General features: G+C 39.7%; 1 protein-coding gene across 4 annotated transcripts in view; it reads left to right on the forward strand.

Moving 5' to 3' along the window:
- The window catches only part of FER (FER tyrosine kinase), a 300,139-nt gene that overhangs the window by 227,971 nt on the left and 57,600 nt on the right, over window positions 1-14,568 (forward strand). For all 4 annotated transcript variants that reach the window (XM_038770433.1, XM_038770435.1, XM_038770436.1 and 1 more), the window contains one exon: window positions 5,139-5,262. In XM_038770433.1, coding sequence (XP_038626361.1) covers window positions 5,139-5,262 — 124 coding nt within the window. The remainder of the gene's footprint in view (window positions 1-5,138; window positions 5,263-14,568) is intronic.

A 14,568-nucleotide genomic window follows, 5' to 3' on the forward strand; every position in this document is an offset into this window, starting at 1 on the left:
GTTTGTTTGAATTGTTTGAGTTGAGGGGCTCTGTAGCACACTTTTCAGCAGTTTGCATCTTATTTTTTCAGCTGTGCTTCTCTGCCTCTCTGTTCGTGCTTCTGTAGATAATTTGCCAATTCCCTGAGTATTTCTGAAGATTCAGTCTTGGTGCTCACGCTTTTGAAAAGTCATGTATTCTCTCAATGTTTATTGTTTCTATTGTTTTCCCTCTGTTGTTCTATAGAATGAGTGATGCTAACTAAATCATGAATAATACTTATGGTATTTGTTAAGCGCTTGCTATGTGCCAGGCACTGTACTAAGTCCTGGGGTGGATACAAGCAAATCAGGTTGGACACTCCCTGTCCCACATGGGGCTCACAGTCTAAATCCCCATTTTACAGATGAGAGAACTAAGGCCCAGAGAAGTGGAATGATTTGCCCAAGGTCACACAGCAGACTAGTAGCGGAGCCGGAATTAGAACCCATGACCTTCTGATTCCCAGGCCTGTGCTCTATCCAGTACATCGTGCTGCTTCTCACTATGCCTGAATGTAGCTTGATAAAAAAATGTGGGCTTGTTTCATTAATTGTCAGCAAGCCAGTAATACTAGCATTATCACGAATACTGTTTTATGTTGCAGATTTTGGATGTATGTGGGAATTTAGGATCAGTTTTCCTACAGAACAAGAGTTGTACTGTTTGGTTATGACAATTCACAACAAAAAAAGTTGGTAACCCTCTGAAGACTGCCGAAAACAACCTACACCCTTGCTTTTCTTTCTCTCTTGCTTTCTCTCCCCCCGCCCCCATCACCCTTCCAGTTCCTCTGGGTTGGTGTAGTTCTGAAATGCCATTCAGTATTTTTAACCTCAGTTTCATGGCTGTCATATTGTTAAAGTTTTAGAAAAACAATTTTAAGAAGCCTAACCACTTAATTGTTTGTCACTGTTGTTTTGTAATGCCAGGGTTGTACATGTAGTGCATTTGATCTCTCTCCTCCACTTACTATAATAATAGGTTATTGACTGATCTGTTAGATAGTAACCAAAATAACAATTCAGTGATCAGATGTATTTTATGCAATGCCCCTTTCAATGCAGAAATCTTTTGAAAACTTTAATTCTTTCCATAATAGAATTGGAATCATTCATTCATTCAATCAATCGTATTTGAGTACTTACTGTGTGCAGAGTCCAATTCAAAAGGGTGCATTTGACTACATTTCCTGTTAAATGTATCCCCAGTGTCTAACTCACTTAAAATGTAGTGCATAGTGTTTCACATTGGGCTGAAATTCATCTGAAAGCAATCTCTAAGATTTCTGTAGGTTCTCCTGAGGGTGTCCTGCATTGATTTTTGACCACCTTGAATTCCTGTTGTAAACATTTGAGATGGCCTTCACGAGTATAGATCTGTTAATTCCAAAATTCCATCACAGTCACTAAACTGATCTCAGCTGAGGTTTTCTGCTTCATCTGAAGCAAAAATCAACAGTTTGGAAAAACTCCCTTTTAAATATTTCAGTTTCTTGCTTCTTAAAATGAATGCTGTAATGAAGACCTGAGATTATTTGCATTTGCATTTTCACTGCAATGTTAAGCCATGATGTGGCTGAGTTTTGTTTTATTATAGAAATAAATTAAAGTCAACTATGATCTAAATGTAATGTCTTTTGATGACCCTATTAAGATTTGTTTTTTAAAGACTTTATTTCCATCATGCTTGTGCAACCGACAAGCTTTCAAATCATGAAACAGTGTTAAGCGCTTAGTACAGTGCTCTGCCCACAGTAAGTGCTCAATAAATACGATTGATTGATGAAACCATATGACTATTTTAAGACCATCTAATTGGAAGTGATTTACCAACATTTCCTACGGCCAAAAGAGCTGTATTTGGAAAATGAGTTAAAGTAGTCACCTTCCCAGATCTGTTTGCTCATTGACATCTCCCATTTGGGGAACACTAATTATGTGCCAAAGTTATTGTTCGAAGAAATACAGACCTAGTTTCCCTTCCTCTTTATATTACATGGAAGTGTCTAATAATATTGGAGCAAAACTCTGCTTCTGGCTTCTTCACATTTAGTTTCATTGGCTTAGTACCCTCTTTCAGTAAACATTTGAGTTCTTATGTATGAATGAATGTTTCCTGCATTAGTTGTTAATGGATAGTGTTTCCCCATCGTGTGGTTTCTTTGTTCTTGCTCTTTGAAAATATTGAATTTCTGATGCTTGTAGTTAATAATAACAGTAAAAATGAGGTCTGCAGTTCGATTTTCTAAACCAGTAAACTACTGCTGAAACTATTCAGGCTGATAGGAGCCATAAACAGGAAATCCAGGGTGTCAACTGTAATGAGAAACTTTATTTTTAAATATATTTCAGAATTTATAAATAGGATGACCCCATCACTGCAAGGAAGTTCTAAAAATTGAATTGACAGAACAAATTGTCTTCACACAAGCACATATAGGTATATGCTGCAGTAAGCCAAAATGTCTCTCCTGGCAGGAAGCTTTTTTCATGTCCAAGTAACCGATGGCACAAATATGAAGTGCTGCCCCAAGAAGGACTTCATGTATTGACAGCAAGTGCATGGTGAAGCATGTATCAATTTAGACCTGTCGATCCCTTCTCAGAATTACCCCCCCAAGAATTGACACTTTTTATTGTCTTTTAAAAGACATTTTACCTTTCCCCAGAGATTCAGTATCTGCTTGATTAACTGATTGTGATTGATTTCTATTGCAGATTAACCACGCCTTTCCTGCAGCGCATCTCGGGCACACGTGCCCAAGCCAAACCCCAGTTTTTTGCTGCAGGTCTTACTGTGCAAGCTAGAAGATTTTGGGGTTTTTTTTGTTCTGTTTGTTTTTTTTTTCATGCATTTTAAGTGTGTGCTCTATGCCAGGCACTCTACTAAGCACTGGAGATAATACAACCTAATCAGGTTGGACACAGTCCCTGTCCCACATGGGTCTCAAAGTCTTAATCCCATTTTTTAGGAGAGGGGACTGAGGCCCAGAGACATGAAGAGACTTTCCCAAGGTCACACAGCAGGCAAGTGGCAGAGCCAGGATTAGAACACAGTCCTTCTGACTCCATGGCCTGTACTCTATCCACTGGGCCATACTCTTTTGGACTTGTGTGTATCGCTGCATCCACCAAGGGGTTTCTAACCTTCCCAGCGAAAGTTGGAAATTCTCTGGTTCACCTCTGATGCCCAAAAACCTTGATGTGGTGGCCCCTCTGGACCGAAGAGCTCCAGCTCTTGGTCATCAGAGATGTTTTGGGTTAGTTGTACTTTTTGCTTTTATAATTCACCTGAGCCAGAGGTGAGCCCAGACAATTGAGAGTATTTTGTAGGTATGATTGTAGTCAATCTCTATGTCTGCTTTAAAAAAACCAAAAACTCAAAAATCCCTCTCACACAACTTTAGCCCCATTGAGGGTTTGTGGATTTAGAGAGACTGTCTCTCCCTCTTCCTCTCCCTCCTCTCCCCCAACCTCCCTCTCTCTCTCTCCATATATATAATAATAATAATGGCATTTATTAAGCGCTTACTATGTGCAAAGCACTGTTCTAAGCGCTGGGGAGGTTACAAGGTGATCAGGTTGTGTCATGGGGGGCTCACAAGTCTTAATCCCCATTTTCCAGATGAGGTAACTGAGGCCAAGAAAAGTGAAGTGATTTGCCCAAAGTCACACAGCTGACAATTGGTGGAGCCGGGATTTGAACCCATGACCTCTGACTCCAAAGCCCACGCTCTTTCCACTGAGCCACGCTGCTTCTCCAATATATGTATAAATTTAAAATATATATGTACCTTAATTAATTGGCTTGCTATAGTGTATTGATTTCCCAAGGGAAATGTGAATTTTGAAACAAATTGTAAAGGGAAAAAATGGATCTGGAGGGTTAAGCTGGTATTTACTTTCTAGGCCCTGTCATTAAGTGGAAGACCAGAAACCCATTAAACCATCACCTCATAGCCTCTGTATCTAAAGAAGACTAGATCTCTGACAGAGAGGTTAAAAAGTGTGGGAGCTAGCAACTAAATTGCTAATCTTTTGCACAAAACACACCATCTTAATATCTGGAGGCTTTCATAAGACAAAAAGCAAGGCAGACTGTTCTTAGTGAAGATCTTTCCAATAATTTTTTACTTTATTTTTCATAATGTGAAATATAAATAGGTAGGCAGTTCTATTAGAGAAATCATAACTGTAATTTCTAACACTGTGGAAGGAAGTGTCAGTTTTCAGTGTTAAAAAATTACAGTTTATGAAAAGTGTCAAGGGGCATTTCCCAAGGGAGACCCTTAGTGTCCATTTGTTGTACAGAAATGGAATATGGGACAATGGTTCTGTGCCTAAACCTTGTCATATCAAAGCCCATGGCAGGGTTACTGTCAGAGCCAATTCATTAAAAACAAAATTTGTGGTTCTAGTCGTATTAGTTAACTTTGAGAATTTTAAGTACGCCAAATATCGTAAAGTTTGGATCATAAACTTCCTACCCAGAAAGACATTTGAGCCTATGAGCTTCAGTGTTCGCAATTTTTCACATAAGTGGTGAGCAAACAGTAGCGGCTCCGACTTGTTCCTAATATCACTTCCAAACCTATCACCCGGGATGTCCCAATTCTCGTGATCCTCTGATCTAAAACCCCACTCTGCTGTCTGGCATTCTAGGCCTTTACCTGGTTACGAAATGAAGGTAATCAAACCTCGGACACTGTGTGCGAATCATATGTTCATAAGGCAGAATCATTGTCCTATTTTTTTTGGTAATCATCGAATCTAATTTCTGCAAAGTGTATTGCTTTTTGCCACACACCATTTTTGTTAATCAACAATAGTCAACATATTTTTGTTATTACTATTTTTATGGGTGTTGAAGTAGAGAAGAAATGTGTTTTCATGCTTTGTGCAACTTTCAAGTGTAAAACATTAGAACACTACAAGAAGGCTGTTTTCTGATGAGTCATTTGCCCTTTCCATTTTCATTTTTATCCTAGCCTAAAACAAATTGGTTGAAAAGCGTGGCTGATAGTGTAATACTTTTTGTTCTGTCAAGCATCCCTGATGGGAGATAATGTGAGTATCATTGCTGTCATGTCTCATTGTCCATATGTCAATTTGTCTAGGCGGTGATTTCCTCTCCTTTTTGAGAAAGAAGAAAGAAGAACTAAAACCCAAGCAGTTAGTGAAATTTGCATTAGACGCTGCAGCTGGAATGGCATATCTGGAATCTAAAAACTGCATACACAGGTAAGAAAGAAACTTATTTTGGGAATTTTTTTTTATGCTAGATTTTCTAGAGTAGAAAATGGCCAAGCCCAATGTCGTGAAATTTGGATAACTCTTCAGAACAGTGACTAATTCATTTCCATGACTGAATCTGTATTTTGAGGCAACATGTCTCCTTGAGTACTGTTTTCTTAGATTCTTCTTCAAATGCTATCGAATCATTTCCAATCCATAGCGACTCCACGGACACAACCTCTCCAGAATGTTCCATCTTCTGGTATGGGTATCCATTGCAGTTTCTTGGTAAAGATACGGAAGTGGTTTACCATTGCCTACTTTTGCGCAGTAAAAAAACCTGTGTCTCTGCCGTTGTCTCTGATCAACATTCTGATCACTTGATCATCTGCCTTTGTTGCCTAGAACAGGTGATTTGACTTTGATGCTTAGGCTTGCACCTTTCCATTATGGGTAACCCTTTATGGCATAGCTCTAAGCTTCATCAGCGTACGCAAACTCTCCTGCCACGATAAGGTGTCGATTCATAAGAGAGTTTCTCAGTTTAATCCCAACCAATTTAGGTCAGAGAAGCATACCACTAAATATATATTCTGTGTTTAATAGCCATTGAAGTAAATGAAGCTAGTTAAGCAGAAAATTACTTACCAAACAAGAACTTGTCATAAGATCTTCATGAATACTAGGGAGTCAAATACAGGCGTCAGTTAAATCATCTAATTAATTAATCATCAGGCTGCTGCCATACTAGCAAATTGAGCAAATCAAAGGTTCCAATATTCCGCCATTTTCTAGTTTTTCAGGTGGACTGGAATGGACAACCTTGTAAACCCAAGATAAAAACAGAAATACCAAACACCGTTGAACTTGGTCAGTTAGCCACAGGGAGAAGCAGCGTGGCTCAGTGGAAAGAGCCCGGATTTAGAGTCAGAGGTCATGGGTTCAAATCCCCGCTCTGCCAATTGTCAGCTGTGTGACTTTGGGCAAGTCACTTCATTTCTCTGTGCCTCAGTTACCTCATCTGTAAAATGGGGATTAAGACTGTGAGCCCCTGGTGGGACAACCTGATCACCTTGTAACCCCCCCCTTGCGCTTAGAACAATGCTTTGCACATAGTAAGCGCTTAATAAATGCCATTATAATTATTAAAGTTATTGGAAACTTAAAAAAGAATAAAGTCATTATTGAATGGAAACTGCACCCTTCTGACTTGTAATGTCCCAAACCACAGTAGTGAGCAGATTGTGAAGTAAAAAATTTTAAACTAAACATGATCCTTAAAGCTAAATGTCAACAATTCCTTTAATATAATGAAGGGATACATCTGTTTTTTCCCTTTGGCCAAGTTTACCCTAATTAAGTGAAGTTGAGAATAAAAGCAATTATAACGATAGCTCAGCCCAGCAAGACCTTTCACCTAAAAAAGTCGGAAGATGCAATTGTTTTTCTTATAGTTTGTTATGATTTTTGCATTCAGTTCAAAGGGGACTACAGTGTTGATTGCCTTAGAGGGAAGAAATAAGGCAGGTAAAGCTGTGCCCTAATTTTCTGGGCATCTTAACCAGCTACACCTTCTAAAAACTATTCAATTTGTATTCCAAAAAAAAAAAAAGAAACAGAGAATGAAATGAAACAAGCAATTAATGCTTGCTAAAGTAGTTTTTCTTTGTTTTTAGTAATGCAGTAATGAAGTTAAAATGCTTCAAAATTTCTTTGAAGATATTTTCTTAAAATAATAGGGAAAGGGAACAAAATCCCATCCCCAGTGTCCTTAGCAACCTCCCAAATGTCTTTACGGATATTGCTTTTGCATTGAGAATACTTCCTTATCCACGACAGAAAACCTGCCAGTGTCTTAATTTCATTCTCATTTCATTTTATGCATTTCTGTGAGATTAAAATCAGCAAAACTTAGACCTTCTATAAAAGAAGCCTAACTTTTTAAAAATAATGATTTCCTCTTTGCTGCATCTTGCTTATTCTGTAGATGTGATTACTGCGAAAGTAGCACAGCGGTGTTTCATTACAGGAAAACAAGGTGACAGTGGAAAAATTTAAACAATAGTTGCATGAATAATTGGTCTACTTTTTAAGCATGGACCCGTGTACTTTCCGTTTAAACTCCAGAGATCTCTTGAGATTATCATTCCAGTTGAAACGACTACTGTCTACTCTATATGAATTGCTGGCGTGTGTTTGGTTTGGCTGGTTTCAGTCATCAGTGTAGTAGTGTCTGGATTTTCTTTAAAGAGTATGTGAATTTGGTCAGTTCATTTAGCATGAATATTTGGCACATAAAGATTCATTCAAATGCCTTTTCTTATTTAGTAGTGTATTAGATTGTTAGGTGTTACCCATTCAGGAATCCATCAAATTAGATTAATTTTACTACAGTCAAGTGCTTGGAAATTTGACAGTGTATTGAATTTAATCAGTTGTCTAGTGGTGACATTTAGCTTTTTTATTTTTTATTGCTGATGAACTCTTTCTCCCAAGCTGTATTTTTAATGAGTTTATTCCTAAAAACCGTTTTCATTCTGTACTGTTTTGCATCTGGGAAATAAAAGATGCCATAAACGCTTTATTGCCATTAGAGTTGATGACCAGTGGTGATGGAAAACTATATAAATGCTACGGTGTAATAATAGTATACTATATCATTCTACATTTTTTGTGCCACATTTTTGGTGCATTTCTGTTCATTTTCATTTTCTGTAGATTTCTGTTTTCTCATCTATTCATGCAAGAGATGACTGGTTTAGGTGGTGGATAGTGACTGAAAAATAAAATGAACTCATTCTGCAACTCTATAATTACATCATTATTTGTCAAGAACAGGATGTTTGAGTTGATTTGTCATTAATGGTACTGTTTGAAAACACTGTGCCACATGCCCATGGCCTAAGGGATCATCATTTTAGGTGATAGAGTCGATGTAATCCAGGAGTAAAATATTCCAGATAAGGGTCTCCCTGTAGACTCCAATACACAGTCTCTGAATGGCTGCCTAGCAAATAGCCATCCTTAGACCTGACTTTGAGACTCCCTATCACTCTCATACAACTTTAAAAACAACTAAAACTATTAAATGGCAACATAAACAGCATGGGGTGTAATGACCAACGTTATAAAAGGAAATCACCAGTGAAAGGAAGTAATTAGATCCTAATATTTAATTAAGCAAGAAGCTTATCCATTGAGGAACTGTAGTGAAGTTCTTCACTAGCCCCTTTTTTAGCCTGCCTTTATCTCCATGTTGTACATACTGTATGTATTTGTGCAGGTGGATTATACAAAGTGTAAAATCAGAGACTTTTAATGTATCTGAGTGATTTCTAAGTCTCTGCTCTAGTACCTCTAAATTCAGAAAATGTGTTCCCTGTTCATGATTAAGAGCAGAAGAGGATGCTCAAACTAGTGGAATTATTTTTTTTAATTTGCATATTGGAGGGGTTATGAAAAAGATAAAAAATGAAACAGTTGTTCAGTGCAACAACATTTAAAATTGGTTTCTCCATTTAATTAAATTGAGTTGAAAAATTGTTTCCTTTTATCATGTTTTTCCATATACTGTTGTTTAGATTTTTTTCATTTCATCTGTTAATTAAAAACTCAAGATTAACATAGTGATGTGGTAATCTGTCAAAAACGGCAAGCCCGTATGATTTTCTGCTCTAATATTTGATTGCCGTTATTGACTACACTTTGCTTTAATTTTATTTATAACTTTTAAAGCTGTCTTGCCACAATACAAAAAGGGTTGCCTCATGGTCCTTAGAGTGTATTTGATCCCTGATGTCTTCCTTTTCTGTGGTAAATCAGCTTGGATACAAGAAATGAGAGAGTGATGAGTGATGATGTGTTTTTTACCCAGATACCAGATATGAAGGGGAGAGAGTTCCAGCCAGGAGAAAGGGCATAAGGAAGGGGTCAACATGGGAAAAGAAGAGGGCAAGGGACAGTTAATAGATTCATCTTAGAGGAGTGAAGTGTGTGGGCTGGGTCGTAGTGGAAGAGGAGGAACAGAGCTGATGGAGTGCCTTGAATCCAATGGTGAGGAGTTTCTCTTTGAACAGTGCTTGGCACATAGTAAGTGCTTAACAAATGCCATCATTATTGTTATTATTATTATTATTATGTGGAGATTGGAGGTGTTTGAGTGGGGAAGATGTGCACAGAATGAATTTTTGGTCATTACATGTTCCCAAACTTTCATTGTTTCAATTGTATTTATTCAGTGTTTACTGTGTGCAGAGCACTGTACTAAGCGCTTGGGATAGTACAGTACAGTGATAAACAGAGGCATTCCCTGCCCACAATGAATTGACAGTCTAGAGGAGGAATGAGCTCTGATGTGATGACTGAGTCCTACAAGTAATTAAAAATTACTCTGTATAATAGCACTCCCCATCACTCCTCTCCCCTCCCGTATTTCGAGGGACTTCCTTGACCCACCACCGCCCTCCACCCATCCCCACCTAAGCATGGCACCATCCACTGCTGTCTCCCCAGCCCCGATCCACTTCACCCTTTGTGGGGGGATGAACCAGGGATTCACCCAGCACCTATCTGGCAGGAAGATGTCTCAGCTGGGACCTAATGGCCAGATACCTCAGTCCTGACCCCAAATGTCAGGGAGCTGGTTCGATTTGACCCGACAACGACCCTCACTCATACAATCATATTTCTTGAGCGCATGATGTGTGCAGAGCACTATATTAAGCGCTTGGGAAGTACAATTTGGCAACAGATAGAGACACCCTCCTTCTAGACTGTGAGCCCATTGTTGGGTAGGAATTTTATCTATCCCAGTGCTCAGTACAGTGCTTGGTACCAGATAAGAGCTTAAATAAAACCACTATTATTATTCTTCCTGCTTGGAACTCCCCTTCAGATTACCCAGACTCCAACTCTCTTCATTATCAGAGCCATCCTGAAATCTCACCTCCTCCAAGAAGCTTTTCTATGCTCATTGTCAGTCCTTCAGTCGTATTTATTGAGCATTTGCCGTGTGCAGAGCACTGTACTAAGCACATGGGAGAGAACAATATAACAGACACATTCCCTGGCAGTAATGAGCTTGTCAGCATCCCAAGTCACATTAACCCAATAACCACCCTTAGCTCTTATGTATTTATGCCCATTCAATTATTTATGCAGTTGTTTCATAGTGGTAACCTTGTGCTACTACTTACTTTATCCTTGTTTGTCTGCCAGTCTGCCCCATTAATAATGATGGTATTTGTTAAGGACCTACTAGGTGCCAGGCACTATATTGAGGGCCGGGTTAGATACAAGCTAAATGAGTTGGACGCAGCCCCTGTCCCATATGGGCTTCACCATTTCAATCCCCATTTTACAGATGTGGTAACTGAGGCACAGAGAAGTGAAGTGACTTGACCAAGGTCACACAGCAGACAGGTGGCAGAGCTGGGATTAGAGCCCAGGTCCTGCTGACTCCCAGGCCTGTGCTCTATCCACTATGCCATGCTACTTCTCTAGATTGTAAGCCATTTGAGGGTAAGAGAACAGGAGTCTTTTGCTTCTGATGCACTCTTCTAAGTGCTTAATACAATATTCTGCAGACATTAGGTGCCCACTAAATACTATTGGTTGATTGGAAAAAACTTTTGATACTTAAAAAAATACTGTAGTTCAGTAAAGGGGCTTTGCACACCATGATCCTGAAAAGTCATCATTCCTCACCATTTGATTCTGTTCGGGAATGTGAGTCAGTGTGGGTTAGTCAGGGGGGTCCCCAACTTGAAACAGCTCGAGTGATCTGAATTATGTGAACTGCATGAAGGAAAAATGCTTCGTCCAGGCATGAGAAAGATTTGGATGATGCAGCCATTGGCGTTCCAGCTGGGATATCCATAATGATGCTGCTCTTACACCCACTCCTTTCATCACTCTTGTTCATGGGCTTTTATTTCTTTCCAATTACTGTTTTCAAGCTTTAATAAAGCCATCTAATGAAAGGGGGGAATTGGGGTGTAAGAGCAGCAGCTCACACATTTGCATGACTGTTGAGGCCTGTCTTTCACAGTCTTACTGAAAAAAAATAGTTTTTCCATACTTTGTATTCAGGCCTCATCTAGCACTGATGCAAGCTGTTTTATTATGGCTTTTAAAATCAATCAGTAAACTACAGAGCACTGTACTTAAGCTCTTGGGAGAGTATGATATAACAGAGTTTGGTGGTAATAATAATTGTGATATTTGTTCAGCGCTTAGTATGTGCCAGGCACTGGAGCGCTGGGGTGGATACAAGCAAATCAGGTTGAACACAGTTCCCTGCCCGCAAATAGCAGCATGGACTAGCGGAAAAAGCACGGGCCTGGAAGTCAGAAGACCTGGGTTCTAATCCTGGCTCCACCACGTGCCTTCTGGGTGACCCTGAGTAAGTCACTTCACTTCTCTGTGCTTCAGTTTCCCCAGTTGTAAAATGGGGATTCAGTACCTATTCTCCCTCCTATGTAGCCTGTGAGCCCCATGTGGGATAGGGACTGTTTCTGACATGATTAATTTGTATCTAACCCAGCGCTTAGAACAGTGCAAGACACATAGCAAGCACTTCACAAATATCAAATACCAGGAATTTACAGGCTTTTTCATTCTTAAAAGGAGTATCCAACTTTCAAGCAAAGTATGCTTTACATTTATTTTTTTACTGATAATAATTGTGATTTTTTAAGCACTTATTCTGTGCCAGGCACTGTATTAAGTGCTGGGGTAGACACAAGATAATCAGGTTGGAAACTCCCTGTCCCACATGGGGCTCAGAGTCTTAATCCCCATTTTACAGATGAGTGAACTGAGGCCCAGTGAAGTGACTTGCCCAAGGTCACACAGCAGACGAGTGACACAGCCAGCATTAGAACCCAGGTCCTGCTGACTATAACCACTAGGCCACTATTTTTTTTTACTAGTAAGGTAGATTTAACTCTTGCTAGCAGATTTGTTGCTCTTGATCCTGGTGTCAGCCCAGCAGACCCTTACAGCGAAGGAGAGACTGATCTCCCATGATCTTTCTGATGGTATCTGAGTGTCAGCATAACACCATATGGCCCTGTAATATGCTATCTCAGAAAACTCTGTAGAGTGCAGATGGCGCCATTCTCATCACAGAAAAGGAGGGAATCCTCAACAGGTGGCAAAGTCATGTCAACATCCTCCTCAACACGCCCTCTCCCACTGAAGACGGGCCTCGGCAGAATGAACAGACTCCTGACAGGTGAAGACACGGCAGTTGTACCAAGTATTGGAGAAGTCACTGCCGCCGTCAGAGCCGTGGAAACTGGGGAAGCATCTGGAGTCAATCAATCAATCGTATTTATTGAGCGCTTACTGTGTGCAGAGCACTGTACTAAGCGCTTGGGAAGTACAAGTCAGCAACACATAGAGACAGTCCCTACCCAACAGCGGGCTCACAGTCTAGAAGGGGGAGACAGAGAACAAAACCAAACATACTAACAAAATAAAATAAATAGAATAGATACGTACAAGTAAGATAAATAAATAGAGTAATAAATATATACAAACATATATACATATATACAGGTGCTGTGGGGAAGGGAAGGAGGAAAGATGGGGGAGATGGAGAGGAAGAGGAAAGAAGGGGATGGCATCGATGGCATCCCTGATGAGCTCTTCAAACATGGTGGTGAGACCCTGCCAGAGCATTTGCACAAACACTTGATCATCATATGGAGTGTTAAGAAAGTGCCGCAGGATCTCAAAGATGCTCCCATCATCACCATCTCCCAGGAGAAAGGGGAAAGATCCGCTCATGGCTATTAGTGATGAGTCCCTTCGCTCTCCATTGTCGGCAAGATCCTAGCCAGAGTCCTTCCGGATCCACTGCTAAAGAATGCAGTTCACCTGTCGCTTCCAGAGTCACAGTCTGGCTTCAGATCAGTCAGTCAGTTGTATTTATTGAGTACTTGCCGTCTGCAGAGCACTGTACTAAGCACTTGGGAGAGTACAGTATAACAGAGTTGGTAGGCACATTCCATGCCCACAATTGAGCTTACAGGCTAGAGATCAACAATGAAATGGATTTCTGGGTAGAGCTTCAGTTAGGCTGAGGCAAAAGAGAAAACAGTGCCAGATACTGCAAACATTAAGTACAACACAAGGGACATTATTTTTGTGTGCCCCATGTGGCCAAGACTGTATTAGATGTTTTCAATCAGAATATAACTATCAGTATACTGTAGCCTGTGGCAAAATAGAAAACTTCATTTTCTGCCAACTAATAGCAGAAAAGCTGAGGTCAGTAACAAGAAGAATAAATATGCTCTTAGATTAAATATTCCTATAGGGTTTTCTGCACTGGAAGAATTTACAATGTAATAATAATAGTGGCATTTGTTAAGTAGTTACTATGTGCAAAGCACTGTTCTAAGTGCTGGGGAGGATGCAAGGTGATCAGGTTATCCCACATGGGGCTCACAGTCTTAATCCACATTTTACATATGAGGTAACTGAGGCACAGAGAAGTTAAGTGACTTGCCCAAAGTCACACAGCTGACAAGCGGCTGAGCTGGGTTTTGAACCCTTGACCTCTGATTCCTAAGCTCAGGCTCTTTCCACACCCACACTGCTTCTCTAATGTACATAGTAAACACTTAAATCCTATATATGTGTGTATGTGTGTAAATATATATATACATATATATATATATATACACATATATATCCTTTGTACTCAAAGAAACACTATTGGTGGCCAGATTGACTGTGAGCCTTATGTGGGACAGGGACTGTGTCCAACCTGATTTAATTTGTATCATCTACCCCAGCACTTATTACAGTGCCTGGCACATAGTAACCACTTAATAAATGCTATATATACACATATATATATTTTTTTGCACACCAATTCTACATTCATTCATTCATTCAATTGTATTTGAGTGCTTACTGTGTGCAGAGCACTGTACTAAGCGCTTGGGAAGTACAAGTCAGCACCGTATAGAGACAGTTCTTACCCAACAATGGGCTTACAGTCTAGAAGGGGGAGACAGACAACAAAACAAAACATGTAGACAGATGTCAAAATTGTCAGAACAAATAGAATTAAAGCTATATGCACATCATTAACAAAATAAATAGAATAGTAAATACATACAAGTAAAATAGAGTAATCTGTACAAATATATATACAAGTGCAGTGGGGAGGGGAAGGAGTAGGGTGGGGGAGATGGGGAGGAGGAGAGGAAAATGGGGGCTCAGTCTGGGACATATGTGTGTATGTAAGTAAGTAGAACTGGTATACAATTGACCCCGCAAGCCATGTAACAGTGT

Source organism: Tachyglossus aculeatus, chromosome X3 (genome assembly GCF_015852505.1).
Source record: "Tachyglossus aculeatus isolate mTacAcu1 chromosome X3, mTacAcu1.pri, whole genome shotgun sequence".
Classification (NCBI taxonomy): Eukaryota; Metazoa; Chordata; class Mammalia; order Monotremata; family Tachyglossidae; genus Tachyglossus; species Tachyglossus aculeatus.